At 29.2% G+C, this 20,527-nt stretch overlaps 1 protein-coding gene across 1 annotated transcript; it reads left to right on the forward strand.

Moving 5' to 3' along the window:
* The first annotated feature begins 1,548 nt into the window (after nucleotides 1–1,548).
* LOC112680766 (protein tyrosine phosphatase type IVA 1) lies at nucleotides 1,549–7,281 on the forward strand. The gene is made up of 5 exons (XM_025550955.1): nucleotides 1,549–1,720; nucleotides 5,830–6,305; nucleotides 6,362–6,493; nucleotides 6,585–6,751; nucleotides 6,812–7,281. The coding sequence occupies exons 2-5, from the start codon at nucleotides 6,180–6,182 to the stop codon at nucleotides 6,921–6,923; spliced, it is 537 nt and encodes a 178-aa protein (XP_025406740.1). The 5' UTR covers nucleotides 1,549–1,720; nucleotides 5,830–6,179; the 3' UTR covers nucleotides 6,924–7,281.
* Nucleotides 7,282–20,527: the final 13,246 nt, after the last annotated feature.

Genomic DNA, 20,527 nt, shown 5'->3' on the forward strand with positions numbered 1-20,527 from the left:
AATTGTGAATTATATTAAATTCCGGTAATTGAAAACAAGGATTTTTTGAAAATATTTGTGAAAAAATGAGTTCGTATAATATACATTTACTTTTATACATAGGTATAAATAAGGTGGTTATCATGAGGTCAAGTACTTATTCGAGTACAATTATGATTGAATTAGAAGAAAAACTAGAATTATTTTTAATCCAAGAAAATCTCTCAATATTCAAAGATTTTTTTTGAGATGAAAACTAGTGATACTTTCAAATATCACATTAAATTGGTGTCATTTAATAAAAACAATATATTATATATTAATATGATATGCCTATTCATTATTAATTAAGTGTATAAGTGTACAGTAAACATTTTTAAAATTATCAAGTACGCCGTTAAGTAAAAAAGGTTAGGAATCCCTGAACTATACTATAAACTTTATAACTATAAACAGTAATAACAAATTATGACCTTTTTTCCTACAAAAATCAGAAATACCAAACATATTTCCTTGTTATCACGTTTATTAGGAAAGGTTATTATTTTACACATATATTTTTAAATTAAAATTATTACTCGGAAGTATAGTTTTAAAAGCCATTACACTGCTGCAAGTCGCTACATCACTCTTAAATTGTATTTTATTGATTTTAAATTAGGATCATTATATTGTTGGCTAATTTCATAACCTCCCCCCCCCCCAAGGGAGCGTAAGAATTAACCCCAATTATCCTTTTTATTTACATTTGGCGTATACTGGAACCTTTTTTAGAACTAAGTACACCAAATCAGATGAATAAAATGATAAAATTGTATTTTATTATTATTTCGGCATTTAGTTTGAAAATATCACTATTATAGATTATAGATACGGACGTTTTCGAATTTCAGTAGCTTCACCCGAAACCATTGGACATTTACATGCTAATCTCATTTAGGGGACCTATTCGTACGACGTGCGTGCCACCTGGAGAACGATAATCAACGGCGAGGACCCTGTACAGTACGACAGTGCGTAATTTTGTGTGTTTAACCGCACGCGATACATTTTTGCCAAAATTTAAACTGCCAAATGAGTTAAGTTTTACATCGGTATATCGTACGCGTACTTGGGCACGTTTTACACAGGTGTACTACAACACTTTACGTTGGTTCGTTTCGGTGACGTGTGGGTCTCGTGTGCTCGATCGAACGGCGGAAAAAAAAATGAAATTGGACGACGAAACGGGAAAATTACGTTGGTGAAATTACCGTCGTCATCGAACGCACTTTTTAGAGGCCCGGCCGTGGTCGGTGTGCACAATACGAACCGTCGAGGGGCAGCGGCGGAAGAGGCGCTGGATCGTGACGTCATTACACAGCGCTACTGTAGCGTCGGCGAACGAGTACGCGTAGCGCGGCGCGACGGCGGCCACGGAGACCGTAAAATCGTTAGGTGGGGGTGCAGCGGCAGCGGCCGTCGTCGCTGACACGCATGCCCCCCCCCCCCCCCCCCATACCCCCTCCCACCCGGCCACTCCGTTTTCCACCTCGGTCATCATCGTCGCCGCCGCCGCCGCCGCCGAGTAGCCGGAGCAGCAGCAGCAGCAGTTACTCCGTTCGTTTGCGTTCGGCGATGTTATTTGAAAATCCGTGCTCCGAACGGAAAAATTGTTCGTACTGGTATGTGTACAGTTTTTGGCCGTTTTTCCGTTGATTTAACGACGTCTACTTCCATGGTCATTCATCGAGCACTGCAGGTAAGCGTGTTGGACGTTAATCCGTTATTTTAATACGCAGACGAGACGACGAGCGGGCGCCGTCAAGGATGTTCTTTCTCTGCCCTCACGTCCGTAAACCGTATGCCGTCGCCCGTCGGGAGACATAAACGATGATAGACTGTAAAGTTTTTTTGTGCAGTTATGCTTCGTCTTCGGATTTCCGATTGGTTTTCTTGCCCAACGGCGACAACCGTCTGTACGCTCGTACTGTGGCGCCGCCACCGCCGGATTTTTCGGTCGGTTGGACGCACGTCACGGATTGCATAACGTCATCGTTGTCATCGGTAATGGCGCTTGGCCATAAATAGAGGGACGGGCGGCCGTCGGTGGTCTTTCCGAGGGTCGGATTGTGGTTTCAGTTGCGGAGGGGGGAGTGGAAGGTGGCCCGAAGTGGCCTGTCGTTTCCGCGGCGGCGACGGCCCGTCGACCACGTCTCAGTGTCTGCGACGAGAGCTGTCCGAGTGCGGTTCGTCGTCGTATCATACTTTCTCATCATCTTTTTTCGTTCGTCATCATCGTCATCGTTGTTCGATCGGCGAAGGGCCTGTCGTTTAAACGATCACCCCAGATTGTATCGCAGTGTTCAATTTTTCTCGGCAAGTATATACTTACATTTTGTGACATAAAAGTTAAATGACCGCGAAACTAGAATCCGATTTGTCACAAAGACTATTGCTTGAGCGGTCGATTGATCGTCGTGATGAAGGTGTGTTTTGTATTGATCAGTCTCGATCATTATTGTTAAAAATAACGAAGTTGATTGATATTTGAAAACTGGCATTACGCAATTAAAAATCATTAGGGTCTGGAATTTCTTTTGAAATAATAGTTAATTATTTTTTAATCTTATAATGTCTTCTGTTTGCTATAACTTCATGGGCGTTTGTAATTTTGGCAGTATTTTTAGTGTGGAAGATTCACTTGTTATAATGCTCAGTTCTGAGTTTTTCAGTGCTCTAATGAGACATTGTAGGTGACCCAATGAAAACTGATCTGCTGTCCATATCAGGGCTGTAGCAAGAGAGACTAGAGAAGTTTATGTCCCAGACTTAATTTCTAGGAGGATGCTAAAATGAAAAATATATGTTAAAAATTGCAACAGTTAATGTTGTATATTTTATTTACAAGTATTTCGATGTTCTTTATATTAATTGAAGCAATTGTTGAAAATAATATCTTATAATTATAATATTTTTTTTAATTCAAAATACATTGGTACACATTTTGAAGTTTTGTCCTGAGCATAATATTTGGTAAAGTTTCTTTTTTCTTATCATAATTAATCTTTAAATATACTTCTATAAAATAAGTATATTATATACTTCTACTTTTACCATTTTTTATATAAAAGTTTTTGGAATAATTTTGATAAGATAGTATATTCATTCTATGTTTTAGTATTATAACATATTCTATGTTAAAATGAATGTTAAATTGTAAGTAAATAATCATGCGAAACATTAAATGAATAATGTCAGTACCTACTTGACATTTATATTATTTATTTTTGTGAGAGTGTCATAATAATATGTACGCAATTTGTAAACAATTTATTGTTCTTTAATTTCATTAAGCCTGCTTTAGTATTTTCAGTTCATTAATGTATCAAAAGATATTCAGTTGTTGTACAATATTATCAAACAACTTCTGATTATTTACCCAATTATTAATTTAAGTGATAAATCAATAATATATAAATTTAACATAAATACAGATTAAGTTATTTAGAATTGAATTAAAATGTAAGGAATATTTTTAAAAATATTTACTCATTATGTTTCCATAAAAATAGATATTTTATATTAATATTGGAGGGGTAATATAGGTATCTGATAACAAAAAGAGAGTGTATCTAGTAAAAGTAGGTTGTGTTCCCCTACAATTAATCTTCATTATTTTGTATCAAAGTGAAATTTTCTATTTTTTTCTTATTTATTTAGTTTTCTAAAGTTTTTTTTTTTCTTGACATTTATTGAACCAAATTTACTTGATCAATATATTATTGATTGTAATATTATATTACATTTGTATTTTACAAAATCAATTTCTTTATATTGACTTAGTTAAAGCATTATATATTACTTACTTATGAAATCCAAAGAAAAAATTTTCATATTTTGTCATTTGATATTTGAAACGGATCTGAATCAGTATTTAAGGCCAGTAAGATCAATCTAAAATACTATATACATGTGTACTCAACATTTTATATAACATGTATTGTTATTTGTTATAATAGCTTTATAAAAATATATTACTTCATTTTTTAAACTATAATAATTTACTACATTTTTAAATCATTATATGTGTACATGTACTAGAAAGCCTACCTTGTTGCTATAGAGCCAAACTCACTCAAATAATGAAATTACTCTTCATTTAAGCCAACCCCAAACTTAATTGCTTGAAAATTCACCAAAACACATACCTTTGAATTTCAAAAAAAAAAAATTGCCAGAAAATTTAAAAGTTGGAAAATGACTAGATAGGCCTTGCTTTTTTTTCAAAATTTCAAATGGTTATATCTTTGCAATAATTTCAGTGGCAGCTTGAATCTAAGTCTGTTTAAATGAAGGACAGTTGGAAATACATTAATCTGCTATAAACTGAAATTCAATTTTTTTTACTTATTTGAAATTTTATATTATTTCAAAAAACGAAATCAACAAGGTAAACCATTTTTTTGCTTACATACACATATAAACAATTTAAGAATATATTATTTTAATAGTTACTCTAGTTGTTATTTTTGTTTATTTTGTGAAAATTGTTTATCAATTAAAACCATAGACTATAGTGTTCTTTTCATAATGGCTTTTTTTCAACTAATGAAGCCATATCAAATTGTGTATGTAATAATATTATTAAAAAAAATTCATTTTTAAAATAGATAAATAAGAGTTTATTAAAAATTTTAAAATTTGTATTAGTTATGTAATCAAATGTATTAAATTTGTGTTTCCTGAAAAATATGGGTATTTTCAAATATAACCTTATTAAATTAAACCTTATTTAAGTTATATTAACCAATATTTATTTTTCGACTAGATTTTGAGTTTTCAATCATAGTTAATGCAATGGTTTAAAATTTGTTTTTAAGATTAATATTGTGTTGTATGATATTTATATTATTTAATTAGTTATTCATGACATTACACAAGTATAATTTTCGGACTTTATACTTGTCTCATAATATGTTTGTTTTATCTATTGATTATTTGTTCAAATTTTATATTACTTAAATAACAAAATAATTATTCAAGTATTATATTAAGTTGATGTTATTTTAATTTATCATAATAGTTTGGAACATTCATAGTTAAAGTAATATTGTCTATGGTTAAAATGTTATTATTAAGTATTTTATATTTATTTTTATTAATATTCTGTTGGTGTATTTTTTTTAATAAAATGCTTATGTACCTATGTAATTTAACATTTTATAACAGAAAGAAACTGATTTTGACTGACTAAAGTTATTCATTACAATTTTTATAATTTTAAAATTTTATATTATTGTTACCTTATTTACAAAGTTATTAAGTGATTTATAATAAAAATAATACTAAACTAGATAATATATTTTTAATGATTTGACTACAAATATATTTTAAGTCCTTTCAAATATATTTGAATTTTTAATTAAAAATATGCATTTTGTTGATTTTGTGTTATTGCAACTTAATAGTATAATATAAGACTATCGAAATAAAAAAGTAGGTTAGTGGTTTTAACTGTTAGACACTTAATCAAATAATTTTCAAGCGGATAGACTAGTTAAATATTGCATTTAGTAGTTAGGATTCACTTATTGAAGTATACCATTATGATGTTAAATTGACTGTTATACATCATTGTTAAAATATGATAAATGTGTCCATGTTGTAAAATAACATTTTTAGATCTGATTTTAAATGAATATTTAAAATATTTGTTTATAAGAAATATGATATTTGTTCACATAATTCTTGTGACAATTATTAATGCAAAGTTATTATATTTATGTTAATTATAGTACGAGATAATAATTTGTTTACACAAAATCTATGATTTATTATTCTTATCTGGTTGATTTATTATGTTTACAGGTTGTTAAATCTGTAGCAGCCTTTGGTTTCATGGATTTGTCGTTAGACAGCAGTGAATATTGCCAGGCACAACACAATACATTGGATGTGAATGCATATTAAATTGTTTTATTTAATTATTATGCTTGCTCGTTGAATGCGCATTGATCCTAATCTATCCTTATTGTTGAATTGTTTAAATTGATAATTTAGTATAATTTGTTGGTTGCAAGAACAAAAACTCCTGTTATTTAATGGATTAAGGACGACTCTTGTTTTGTCTTCAGTTAAGATACAGGCATATTATAAGAGTAGTCCATACTTCCTTTATTTTAATTTTATTTTCCTGTTATATATCATAAATTAGCTCAATGAGCAGCGAAACCATAATGCGTCAAAAAGACATAAGACCACCGCCTTGTGAGATAGATTATAAAGGAATGCGTTTTCTTATCACTGACAGACCTAATGATCAGATAATTCACAACTATATAGCTGTAAGTACTATCAAAATTCGTCAAATAAAATGACTTAATTATTTTTGTAATTTTAGGAATTAAAAAGGCATAATGTTAAACACGTTGTACGAGTTTGTGAACCAACATACAAAGTAGATGAATTGAAAGCAGAAGGTATAATGGTCACAGATTTGGCATACGATGATGGCACATCCCCTGCAAATGAGGTGAATCACTCATTCTTAATGAAGTATTATATACTATATGTTGGAAATCTGTCTTATATACTAAAATTGTATTATTTTTTTATAATTATAGTTGATCGAAGAATGGTTTGAATTACTACGTAATCAGTTTCGCAAAGAAGAAGGAAGTTGTGTTGCAGTGCATTGTGTTGCAGGTTTAGGTCGTGCACCAGTTTTAGTGGCTCTGGCATTAATTGAACTTGGGCTTAAATATGAAGATGCTGTTCAATTAATTAGAGAGTAAGTGTTTAATATTCTTGATGTATTAGTTTATTGTACCAATTTTTATACTTTTTTCAGGAAAAGAAGAGGCGCTATAAATTCTAAACAATTGGCATTTCTAGAAAAGTACCGTCCTAAATCTAAACTGAAGATGAAGAATGGACACAAGAGCAATTGCAGTATCCAGTAAACACATACACATATTTTGGTTATACCAAACATAATAATAAGTTTTAACCATTTTAAGCATAGCACCAACATAATATTCACAAAAAACACTTAGAAAAACCTAAAAACACTAACAAAAAAATATGTATTGCTATTGTGATAAAAGATCTGATAACTTTTTGTCTAGTGTAGTGCAAAAAATTAATTAGTGTTTAAAATAAGATTTAATCAAATTGTTAAACGAGAATATATTTTATTTGCTTTTCTCAATTTTTTTTCAGTGATTGCTTTTCATCCTATTTAATTGGACGTTTAGTAATACACCATTAGTGTAATAATAATCAATTATTTTGTAATATAATAAAACCAATACTGTCAAATAATGCATTTCTCAAAACCAATGTCTTCTAAAAAATTATTTTATGTTATAATATTCAATCAATATACTACTGAACTCATTTTATATTTTGATATCATTATTTTTTTCATCATGCTAAATTTATTATAAAAAGGCTTTGAATCACAAAATAATATAAAGTTATAATTAGTGCCATGGATTATGAAGTAGTTGATTTGTTTAATCATACATTGAGTATGTTTAGCGAATGTTGATATGCCAAACATATCAGTTTATGATTGTATAACAAATATTAGCTAATTCTATTGTGATTATACTCGTACAATATAATAACTTATTATAATAAATTATTGATATGTACACAATTATTCTAGAATATTTATTATTGAGCGTTGGAAATTATTTTTTTGTTTTAAATTTGTAAATTATTACAGTGACTTATTGCTCTTATGAGTTAATTTTCACTCTTGTGAACTCGTAGTTTTATATACATTTGAGTGTTTCAGATATCCGTAGGAAACTGACATGGTATATAGTGTATATACTGGCTGTTTTAATAAAAATACACTTATTATAATTATTATACCCAATTATTGGTGTAGTATTAATATACATATATTGTATAACAAAATAAGAAAATATATAACAAACTCAATCGATATTTTTAAATGGCCAATAAATATGCACGAGTAGTCTGCTTGAGGTCGATGACGTCCTCGCAGAGGTCTGTTCATTCATTCAAAAAAATTTAACTTATTCAAATATACCTAGTATGATTGTAATATTATCTAGCAAAATTACATATATACCTATGACTTTAATTGGGTTATTTCTATGTCTTAATTTTTCACAATAATTATATAATTCATTTTATTTTCTTGCCACAATATAAGTGATGAATATTTAAGTATTTATATGTACAGTTTAGTCATTAAATTGCAATTATACTACCTTGTGTGTTTGTATATTTAATTATAACGCAGTATTATGCAATTGAACTATACTAATTTGTCTGAAGATGATTTAATTCATTAAAAAATCTTACCAATAGTGCCAAAAGATATAATTTTTATTTATACACTACATTATTTACCATTTTAGAAGGTGGAGTCAGCACAACCCAGCTGAAGGATGAGCTCACATTTGAGCACGCTACGTAAAACTAACCATGAGAGAAACATTCCTGTCTCAAATAAAATCCTGCGAATTTTTGGTCAGTTTTAATATCTTCACCGTTGATCACAAAAACGATATTTTTAGACACGCGTTAGTTTCATCAGAACGTATTCTTCTTGGTACTACAGATAAGGTTTGACTAAAATATCTTTCAAACAATACTGTCATACAACCCATTACGTTTCTATTACCCCTTATGTGTTGAAAAGTATTATTTTTTACTGTTACTACTGGCCCAAGAGAAATGGAATAAGGCATTTAAAAAAAAGAAATTGTCACAGTTTCAATGAAAATTGAATATAAAATTAAATATTTTTGCTTTATTTTGAAGAAAAATGTTTATTAAGATCAATGTAATTGTGTACGTTTGATATTCTATTTTTATCATTACATTAAAAAAAAAAAAATTGTAAATTGATTACATTCGTAATTAGTTTAATGAAAACAATAAAATTATTGATGAATAAAACTATATTATAGGATTAAAAATTATTTTTTCTGAGTGTAGTCGCCTTATCCTACTCACAAGCTCGATGTTTTTCTTCTTCCACAACAAATCTGTAAATTAAATTAATTTTGTTAAAAATAATTTAAGATCTTTATGTTTAAAATATGAAGATTTAACATTTGATAAACATCTTACATAGAACTCGCACCTAAAGCTAAAGCAAAAATAAGTTAACTCTAGACTGCATATCCTGAAACCCTTTTTGAAATCAAAACTCTCCTTAAATAATAAACTTACAATATGCAAATCGATTAGTTATCCGGTTTGGCTTTATAGCATCCAACTTAGAGGGTCAGCTAAGCCGTCGAACTTCAAAACCCTGCAAGCATTTCAATATATTTGCTTCTGGTTAATAATTTCTGCCTCTTGGTCCGTAAGTAACCAACAAAAACCTCCACAAAGACCTGTACCGCACCTCATGAGCAGGCCACATATCACATTACTATCAAATTCTATTCAAAGCTTCACTCCCATCGTAATCCATGAGTTTAAATTCTTTACAGTGCCTTACTATACGCACCTAAATATTTATTTGTTTATGGATCTATTTAAAAAATTATAATTAAATATTGTTTTATCCATGATTAGTGTATTTTTTATTCCAGGCGAGGTGTAAATGTAATCTCTTACTAGTTGTTGATATTTTAAAATATACAACAAGGGGTAGAAAACGCTCAGTTATATATATATATATGTCATTGAAGTAAACTAATGAAAATAAACCAAAATCAATTAATAATAATATGAACTGCATACAGGGTATTTCGAATATATCAAATACTTCAAATGAGGTCTTTTGGACAGTGAAACTCGTGATTCCGATTTTATATAAGTCAGAAAAAAAATCTAAATGCATTCTCTTTTCAACCAGCTCAACTGCAAAATTCGAAGAAATCCAAACCGATCTTTATCAACATAAACAGATTCAATTCTCTTCCTACATGTGAAAACCATAGCTCTATTGAAATGACATTATATTTCCGACAAATTTGGTGACTTTCAATAATCTAAAATCATAAAAAAATTAATCCAAGTATATAAAAACGACATTTTTGATACAAAACTCAAATCTCTAAACACTCAATATGGTTTATTATAAAAAAACTACTAATAACATGCTGAAATTAAAAGAATTCTGGTGGCCTATTAAAAAATTGGATGAATCATTATATCTTGACAAAGCCAATCTTTTTGGAGAACCTTTTGAATATTTTCATACCCCTCTTCGAAATTATTCTTAGTACCATATTATTAAACAAATTGGCAAATTCCTGGATACTTCCTTCCTACGAACAAAAAGTTGTGATTTTATCATATTCAGTCGCAATTCTATTAACATTGTAGATACCTGTTTATGAATTTTAATTCGAAATCGGTTATATTTTTCAAATATAATAATACTCCAGGCTAACCTTTTATTTATTTATTGCTATCTATGTTATTGTCAATTTAGGTAATGACTAGGTGATATCAATATCAATGGTGCAGACCAGTCATTAATAATGACTAGAGCGCGGATTTCTAAGCAATCGCATATTTTTTTCCTTTCAATATTTTTGGATTTTTGTCAGTTATTTTCACGAAACATCATAATTTGAAACTAATGGTGAAATTTTTTTCGCATATTTCTGCTTACTTAGAGTTTATTGCATATTTTTGTATATTTTGGCCAAATTCAAAATGTATTGCATATTGAAGTGAAAATTTAAAAAAAAGATGTATAAAATAATATTTCGTCAAGTAGAAAAATTAAAAATAAATTTCATAGCCACTAAATAATAATTTATATATATATATATTTAGTTATAAAATAATCGATTACGACGTAAACTTAATCGCTCTTGCTGTGTCAGTGGATTATTGACATACCACTTGCTTCAAATATGCCCCAATAACTTCGGTTGACATCGAGGGTTCGTTTTCAGTCTTTAAAAATATGTTAACCGATAAACGACACAGCTTCACAGAAGATAAACTTGAAATGCATATGATTATTTATTTTAATAATGAATAACATTTTAAAAATAAATTAAGTTCAGAAAATTCCTTAAATTTTTTTGTATTAAGTATTTAAGTAAATTTTTTAAGTTAAATTATAAATTTTAAATAAATAAAAAATTCTTGCATATTTTTTGCATATTTTCATAATTTTAACTTCATATTTTTTACATATTTTCATGATTTTGACTGCATATTTTTTGCATAAATTCATGATTTTTAACTGCATATTATATGGCATATTTCGATACTTTTAAATGCATACAAATCCGCGCTCTAATAATGACTCATTATAGACAACTATGAATATTTCCAATATTGACTGATAAATTTAGTTAATGTTATTTTTCGGCTATTGATTTTTTGCTAATAAAATTTTATATTTCATTTTAACTATAATAGAATAATTGATGAAATTTATTAATCTATGAGTTTAATTCAATAACCAGATCAGTCAACTTTTGAAAACTTTAAATCTAATTGTTGTATCAGACATATAAAACAAGATAAGTCCACTGTAATTTAATAATTATACATATGTGTTTATTGCATTAATACGTAAAGCAATTTCCGTTGTATAATCTCTAATACAAGTAAATGTTCAAAAAAAGAGAACCATTTGGTTTTTCGACCAAATATTTAAATTAAATTGTACTACACACTTTCAGTTGAACGTTTTTGATTAATGATATGTGTCCGTTGTGTGTATACGTACCTTGTATTTGTAAATTGTGAAATCGTAATTTTTATTAATAATGTATTTAGCTTTTATGTGTGAACAATTGATACTTTACTGATTAAAAAACGTGGCGATAGTACATTTTTTTTTTTTTTTTTGAGTTAGTATAATGAACGACTAGAAGAAGTAAAACATTCTAAAATAATTTTGAATACGTCTGGTTCAAAGAAAAATTCTAAAGATTATAATAACCTTTGTAAGTACAATATAATATCAATTAGTGGAAAATATCGTCTTATTAAGAGTATAAAATGTAACGAATTAGGTTTCCTTTATTACTAATTAACGAGGATTTGTTTGATATTCTTCATTTGTGTCATATGGCTATTGGTCATGGTGGTCGAGAGAGGATGGTATCTTATTTAAAAAAAAGTGCTGTAATATTACGAAAGAAGCAATTATGATGTACTTGAAACTTAGTGTCTATTGCGAGAAAAAAATCGTCAAATCCATGAAGAGGACTGGTTTTGTAACCTATATTGCATAATACATTTATTTCACGTGCACAAATGTATTTAAAAGATATGCAGTCACAAATTTTTAATGATTTTCATTACATAATGAATTATCAGGATCATTTAATAAAGTTTTTTATCTTAAGTCCCCTTAAAACTAAGCTGGCAGAAGAAATTGTATTTAATTTAATGGGTGTTTATACCATTTTTGGAGCACCAGCAATATATATTCATATATTCAATATATATAAAGTAATGTTTGGTTGCCCAGTAAGATTAGGAGTGGCATCAGTTGGGTTCCTGTAAGATGCAATCACCAAATTGAGTTCTCAAGATAGATCATGGTATATTATTTATTAATAATATTATTTTTAGATTTGAAGAGTAATTTGATGTTTTTAATTGGTATTTAATTAATCAACAACAAGAAAACATACTTCGTATTCGTAAAGAATCGGTGAAATGCTTAGAAAAGCAGGCAAAGAAAATGATAAAATTATTGAATAGCAAATTCGAAAACATAAATGTGGAAACTACTATAAGAATACCGATTCTTGATGTTGATAGGGCAGAGAATCATCTCGAAATGTATTGGCTGTTGTTACAGAAGTTCAAGATAACTTGTATAAATGATGTGAGTAACTTACTTACTAATTATAAACGAGATAATATATCAATTTTATGTTTTTTTTTATTAAATGATTAAAAACTGTTGATACAGAAAATTGTTTTCTGAAATAAAAGAATACAAGAACAAAAATAGTTCCTTGTGATGAAAATTGTCTTGGCTTAAAAAGTACAATACTGTCAGCAAAAGAAATTTAAGTAACTCTCCGAGAGGCTGCCGGGCATAACAGTATTGATGGTAGCCAAAGTTATTTTTTTTTTCAACCTATTCTCGTATTAGGTTAGTTTACAACATTTTTAATTTCACTTTCCATTTACCACGATCTTCGGTAAGTCTTTTTAATCCGGCGAGAATAGCAATCCCTATGTAATTTTTCAGTTGAGATATGTATGAGTTTCTTGGTCTTCCTGGTAGTCTTCGTCCTTCAATTGCACCTTTTATTATAGTGTAAATAGAAGATACAATTTTTCATTATGGCGTAAAACGTAACCCATCATGCTCCATAGTCGTAGCTTTATGGTTTTAATTATGGATCTTGTTTTTCCAACTTGAGTTAGTATATTTTCATTTATTACTTTTTCTGTCCAGTTTATCTTTTCCATGCGTCTCCACACCACATTTCGAATGCTTCAAGGGATCTTTTTTCCTTTTTATTAATAACCCATGTTTTGCAGCCGTATAACGCGACACTCCAGATAAATGTTTTTAAAAATGTCTTTTTTGTTTTTCTGCTAATTTTTTTCGAAAACAAAATTTTCTTTTTCTTGATAAAAGCTGTCTTTGCTTGCCCGATTCTTTGTTTAATTTCCTGAGAGCTTCTTCCATCTGATGTTATTAAACTTCTCAAATATTTAAAACTAGAAACTTAGGAAATAAGTTGGTTTTCTAAATAAATATTTGCGTTAATTGTGGGTTCACGTGCACAAACCAAAATTTTTGTTTTGCCTGAATACACATTTGATACTTATTTATAATTATTTGCATTTCTGCCAGGGCTCTCTGGATGTCGTGCTCTGTTTCTGCTAATAATACGATGTCTTCTGCAAACCGAATCGTTGGAATCAATATACCACCGACTTTGCTTCCAATCTCAAGTCTGTTAAGTTTATCTTTAATTTCCGTTATACTTTTTTCTATGTAGCAGTTGAATAATAATGGTGAAAGTGAACACCCTTGTCTTACACTTCTACGTATTTTCGCACTAGCTGACTCATTATCTATCGTAATTTCTGCGCTTTGATTTTTGTAGAGGTTATATATAATTCTCCTGTCTTTTAAATCTAAATTTAATTCCTTCATTATTGAGAACATAATTTGCCAATCAATGTTGTTGAAAGCTTTTTCGATATCTATAAATGATAAGTATGTTATTTTATTTCGGGATATTTGTTTTTCTATTAATATCCTGAGTCCTAATATTGCCTCTCTAGTTTCCTTTTGTTTTCTGAATCCATACTGATAATGTCCAAGGTATTGGTTGGCTTTATTAAAATATACTTCGATTTATAATTTTTATGAGTATCTTTGAGGCAAAGTTATAAGACATGTTATTGTAAAACAAAATGTAAAAACAATCGATGTGCTTGTCGAGCAGCAAAAAAATTATGTGAGTCGAAATGTCATAATAGTTTACCCTGTGAAAATAAATAAAATTAAAATAAAAAAGAAATAATATATTTATATCATAGGAATTTTATATTATTATTTTACTCATAAATTTGTCAACCAAAATCAAAATAATTGATTATTTATTAACTTAGAAAATACACGAAGATAATTTTGAAAACTTTGAAAATCATTTAAAATCACAACCACATCACAAATTACGAGGAAAATTTTTTAGTATGTATGTCTCCAAAGTCCAACTAATCATCTGTATACAATTAAAAATTAGTATTGAATTACAACTAATTCAATTTTTAATGATAAAAATAAAACGCTACAATGCTTAGATAATTATCCAGTTATTGAAGAATTATTTATTCAAAATAATATTGATCTTTGTTCGCCAACCACAGTAGAAAGATTATTTTCTTTTGTCGGTTTTAAAATAGTACCTACCCGTTCAAGACTATTCGACGAGCAATTTGAAAAGTTTGTTTTTTAAAAGGAAGTTATAATTATGACATCTAAAAGGTATGTATAGTCCATATTTTATACTGTTCTACTTATTATACTTTGCTTATTTATTGTTTATTTATTTAAAGTGTTATTTATAATACATATACTATAAGAACTTCTAATTTACTTTTTTGTATTCATTTTTTAATATTTATCCGCTTTTTTATATTGTAATCTTTCAAATGCCTTTAAAATTCGTACTTTACTTTTAACCCATTTTGGTAAGGGGAAATACGAATATGACCGTAATTACTATTTGCCGTTGATCGTAAAGAAAATTGTGGGTGGAGGGTTGATAGAAAGAGGGAGAAATATAATGAAGTCGAATTAATAAAAGAAGTTCGACAGTAGGTTACCAATGTAGGAAGTACGATGATAAGTGAAATGGGTGAGCGTCCATACTTACGTCCGTTTTGCGTTATTTGAATAAGTGTAAAATTTGAAACGTTTTTCAAATGTAGTATTTAGCAATCAATACTATGTAAAATAACATTACATATTTTAAATATTATATATATATATATATATATATATATATATTACCTTTAACCAGTGGTGTATTGGTAAATATATTTGTGGGTATACGCACTAAAAAATATGGATATAATCCTAATATAAATTCTCTTGCTTCGCTTGACGATTTCTTTCTCTCGATACGTCCGAAAAAATTTAATTAATCCTTTTTAACTACATATTTATCACTTCTATTAAGACTACAAAATATAATACCACAAGATATACATTTGCAGCGCGTTATAAATTTAAGAACCATGGGCTAAATGTACTATATTTTATACTATTTTATTCAATGTTATGCACTACAGTTAACAAAACACATTAAACACAGTGTACACTGTAATCTTTAACAGCTAAATATTTCAATCAATTTTATGGTCCATAACAATTTTTTCCATTGAACTATTAAATTATTATTAGTTTTTTTGTTTTCGATTTATTTTAGAAGTGTATACCCGTCAAATATTTTACATTACATATACGCCGAAAATCGAAAATCTGCTGATGTGTTTACGCCGTAATGCGCGTACACGTACTAATACACCTCTGCCTTTGACAATATTTTCTTTTTGTAGTTCTCATTATGAGAATCTCATAACTTATAAATAAATCAATCATATTTGTTGTAGAACAACAATAAAATTCATATAAAATATGTATTTATTGTCAATTTATAACTTATGTATGGTGTATTATTAATGTTTCAACGGTGTTCGTCGAAATTATTTTTGAAGAGGCAGGCTGGCTACACGGGTTCCGCGCTGACAATATCCGTCATATTTTCAGAAAGCATATTTATAAATTATAATTGGTAATGCTTATTTATATATTATTAGTTAATAAATTTATTGCTGATTTAAACATCCTTTTTATATATATTTTATTTGGATTACCTAGTAATTTAAGTCAATTTTTCAAAAATAACTATATTCCAAATCTATTTTACTGATAGTTATGAATATTTTTCGATGGCAATTTCTTTTATGTTTGAATCGTTTTCTGTTATGTTATTCGATATCAATTTTAAATAAAATGTTATCGATTTCAATCGCTTTTTGAATAGTTTAAGTTATACTTATAACATTATCTCACATATGATCGATTCCTTAAATACGGATTCATGAGTGGGGCGATCGTCTCCTTCGCCCCCTAAAATACGCCCCTGCCATAATATCACTTGTATCATAAAAATTTTGTATTGCCAACAACATTTTTACTTGTAATTTGTGATGTTTGACTTTTTATTAACCATTAAAAATTATATCGAATATATTAATAAGCCTTTTTTGAAAAAAATTAAAACATTTTAAAACAGACTTCAGTCTTATTGATTTAATTTCTAATGCTGTCCAAAATTACCATTATTATAGCCAAATAATAATGGCAATAGGGTGTTGGTACATATTTATATATATATTATATTCACTGTATCTAAAGGTACTGTTGTAAAAGTCACGAAAATGAAAGAAACCTTCGTTATTATACTAGTTATTTTTATTGATTATACTCGATCATTATTTTTAGGGATGGGCTGATACCACTTTTTACCGATACTCGATATATCGATATAAAACCGATACCCGATATTATAATCACAAGTAAAAACTAAGTTAATTTTTAATATATTACATAAAAAAATCAACTTTTTTGGCAAAACCATGAACCGATATTAAAATTAATCCGATACCACAAATCGATAAAACCGATACCCGATATTATAATCACAAGTAGTTTTTGCGGTATCGGTTCAAATATCGGTTTTGAAAATAAACCGATACCGATATTTCCGATACCACCAATATCGGCCGATACCAACCGATACCATCGGTTCTAGGATCGGCCCACCCCTAATTAATTTATCATTAATTTTAGATTCTCTACGGAAGTATATTTTGTAATAATTTTATTATGCTTTATAATTATACATTTATTGTTGTCAGTTATTTGAGTAATAACCATAACTTTTTTGGATAATTAGTTTCTGTTAAGTATAATTATAGTATTATTTATAGTCTTATAAATAAAAATGGTATTACTATTAGTTTTTTATTTCTTATGCATATGATGCCAAGTATCAAATGTAATAAATTACTAATGTATACTACTACATTAGTAATTTATTATTTATTTTATTTTCTATTTTTCAATGTGATTACTTTTTAGACATGTAATTATTTATACTTGTATTAGGGTTTCTCTTATTTAACTATATACATTTTTGTTAGTTTCATCCCCTGAATTTGTATATATGCATAACAAAATGAGCTACAAAAAGTTTCAAATCGGTATATTAAAATTCTGTCTTTAATTAATTATATTTATTTACTTTAATTATATATTTAAGTTTATTGATTCATTCGTAATTTAATGTTATATTTCAAATTTTTATGTATATTTCATTTAAAGATAGGAAATTTAAATTTGTTACATGTGTTTTTAAAAAAATATAATTTTCTATAAATTATGTTCATACTACTTCTTTATTTATTATAATTTAAAAGATATATTAATTTTGATGTAAGAAAATACTATTTTCTCAAAATGATATTATAAATTTTTATAAATACATGTTAGAGAAAAATCAATGGATCAAGAATAGAATTAGCTAATGATGCATAATGCACTAGCTGATTTACCCACTTTCGAACGGAACAGTCTTGGCTGGAACAAAGTTTTTAATTGATTATTACCTTAAGCTATTTAAAGCCTGGTATGGTGTAACTTATGGTTATAAAACAAATAAAATGAAATTTCAAATGAATTTGTATGGTTATTTTGGTTGTACGTTGAATCAACCAGGTTTTGCATTATGGAACCATCTTTTCCGATGCCAATATTTTTTAAAATCCCGTCTTATTACATGTTTGTATTGGATAGACCAGTATGTAAAATTTTAAGTTTATACATTTATTATTATTTAAGATGTATTGATGATCAGTGTATTTGCATTTTTTAAAATAGATTTTTATTTATTTATAGTTGAATTACCCGGCGTTACCCGGTAAGAAAATTGTGAGTGTTCAATTCCTTTTGGATGTTATTGGCTGTAGAAGCTTTTTAAGTGTAAATCATCCGAAATAACGGTTGAAATAATAAATTGTAATGTTTTATAATAGGTTGATATAAAATAAATAAATACTATACCCATTACACATTGCTATGTCATTTACTAAATTTAAAGAAATAATAATATCGTTAAAACAATATTCAATTTATATCGGAACATAATGTATTTTTATTCGTTTTATCGAGCAAAGAGTGACAGTTCAAGTTTTCGATTGAAAGCTAATCATTGAAATGCATTTAGATTCACAATATTTTTTGTTTTTTTCTCCTGGTGTGTATATAAATAAATCAATGTTTCCGACGCATGAGCAGGCCACATAAAACTGTCCAAGTAAGAAGCATGCATTTTCCAAATTTAATCCACACACACACTAGGTGCACATTGAGGCATGTGATAGTAGGTTCTATTCCGTTTTTTCAATTTTTATAGCAACAAAAAAATAATAATTGCTCGGTCGGGTCTTATCAAGTGTACTGATTCTTGCTTCTACATTTTTTCGCAATAAAAGGCATCCTATGTTTTTCTCCAAGGTCTAATCAATTTTTGTATCAAATTTCATCAAAATCAGCTTAGTAGTTTAGGAAAGCATAAGAAACATACGGATAAATATTAATTTATAGTATAAATATTTATAAATAATATAAATTGTATACATATGATCATAAGATTTTGTTCGACACTCAATTTGAAATTTAAGGTCAAAACATCACGCCAACTTCACAACTTTAAAAGTTAGCAGTCACCTTGTAATGACTTGCAAATTTTAAGAATAGATTTGTGAATACTTGCGAATTAAAAGTTATCATTTGGTATAATTTTAAAAGTTTTATAACAACTTGGGTGGCCCAACTTCGTAACTTTGTAAGCTCTTACTGGACGTTCGGTTAACTTGAAAATTCTAAGAATAGACTTGCGAATTCTTGCTAATTATTAGCTTTCGTTTAGTACTGAAAGGTTTGGTACCAATATTTAGCTTAACCAAATAAAATATCTTTTTTTTATACAGGAACCAATTCATTAACAGCCGTTTTCTGATTACGTCATAGGTTTGCATATGACGCGATAAGTTTTGGCGTTTTCGAATGTACACCAACAGAGTATTGGAAACGTTTTACGTGTATATATTTCATTCAGTGGTTTTCCGCACACACACACAATAATTGTTTACAATTTCCAAGCGCACGCGATCAGTTTTCTTTATTTATACACGCGGGCCACGGAGGATCTAAAACGAGTGGTACGGTGGTTTATAGAAATCGTTGCCACGCGTACATCCGTCATGCCTCGAGCGGGTGGTTGAGGGGATGGTGACAGACGTTATTTCAAGTCGAAAGACTTGTGGAAAGAGCAGGAAGAAAAAAATAGGACGAACTAAGGGGAGTCGTGATGAACGTCTGTAATATATATTACGTGCGTCTTTCACGTATGGGCATTATATTATAAATCGTATCTTACAGTTGTACCTTCATACTTACATATATATATAAACACGTATATTATTATTAAAAATATCAGCTGTTTGCGAACGCGAAGTATGCAGCAGCAGCAGCAATAACTATACATTATCGGATACCGTGTTGGCCCGTCGACTATTCATTGAGAGCGCGTACGCGGAACATCGATCGGTTCGAAAAGATTTTCGTCGTCGGACAAAGGGTACACAGACGCGCGCGAAACAAAGAAAGAGGACCCGGAGAAGGGAAGAGAGAAGATCCCGGATTTTTGTACAGCACAAAACGGGGGCGAAAGAGTGTGTTTCGGCGGTACAACATGTGTGCGCGTGAACGCGTGTGTCTCGCGTTCCTTTATGCACTCCGTTATTATTATTATTTGTCTCTCCCCCTCCGGCGCCCCCCCCCCCCCCCCGATCGTTGCGCGCCCGCTGTAAACACGAACAACTGGATTTGCCACGAAATTATGCTCGCGCCGTTTCAGCTGCCGCCGCGCGTCACAAGACGGCATCGGCGACGGCTGTTGTGTCGGTCCGACGGTGCGCGTCTCTCCTACCGTGTAATATATCATTAGACCGTCGTCTTGCGCGCGCAACAACCATTGCTGGC

This window comes from Sipha flava, unplaced genomic scaffold (genome assembly GCF_003268045.1).
Source record: "Sipha flava isolate LNK unplaced genomic scaffold, YSA_version1 101_pilon_pilon, whole genome shotgun sequence".
NCBI lineage: Eukaryota > Metazoa > Arthropoda > Insecta > Hemiptera > Aphididae > Sipha > Sipha flava.

Coding starts and splice junctions, on each gene's coding strand:
- LOC112680766 (XM_025550955.1), top strand. CDS start 6,180: ATGAGCAGCGAAACCATAATGCGTCAAAAAGACATAAGACCACCGCCT. Junction 6,494..6,584: donor GCACATCCCCTGCAAATGAG/GTGAATCACTCA, acceptor TTATAATTATAG/TTGATCGAAGAATGGTTTGA. Junction 6,752..6,811: donor GCTGTTCAATTAATTAGAGA/GTAAGTGTTTAA, acceptor TACTTTTTTCAG/GAAAAGAAGAGGCGCTATAA.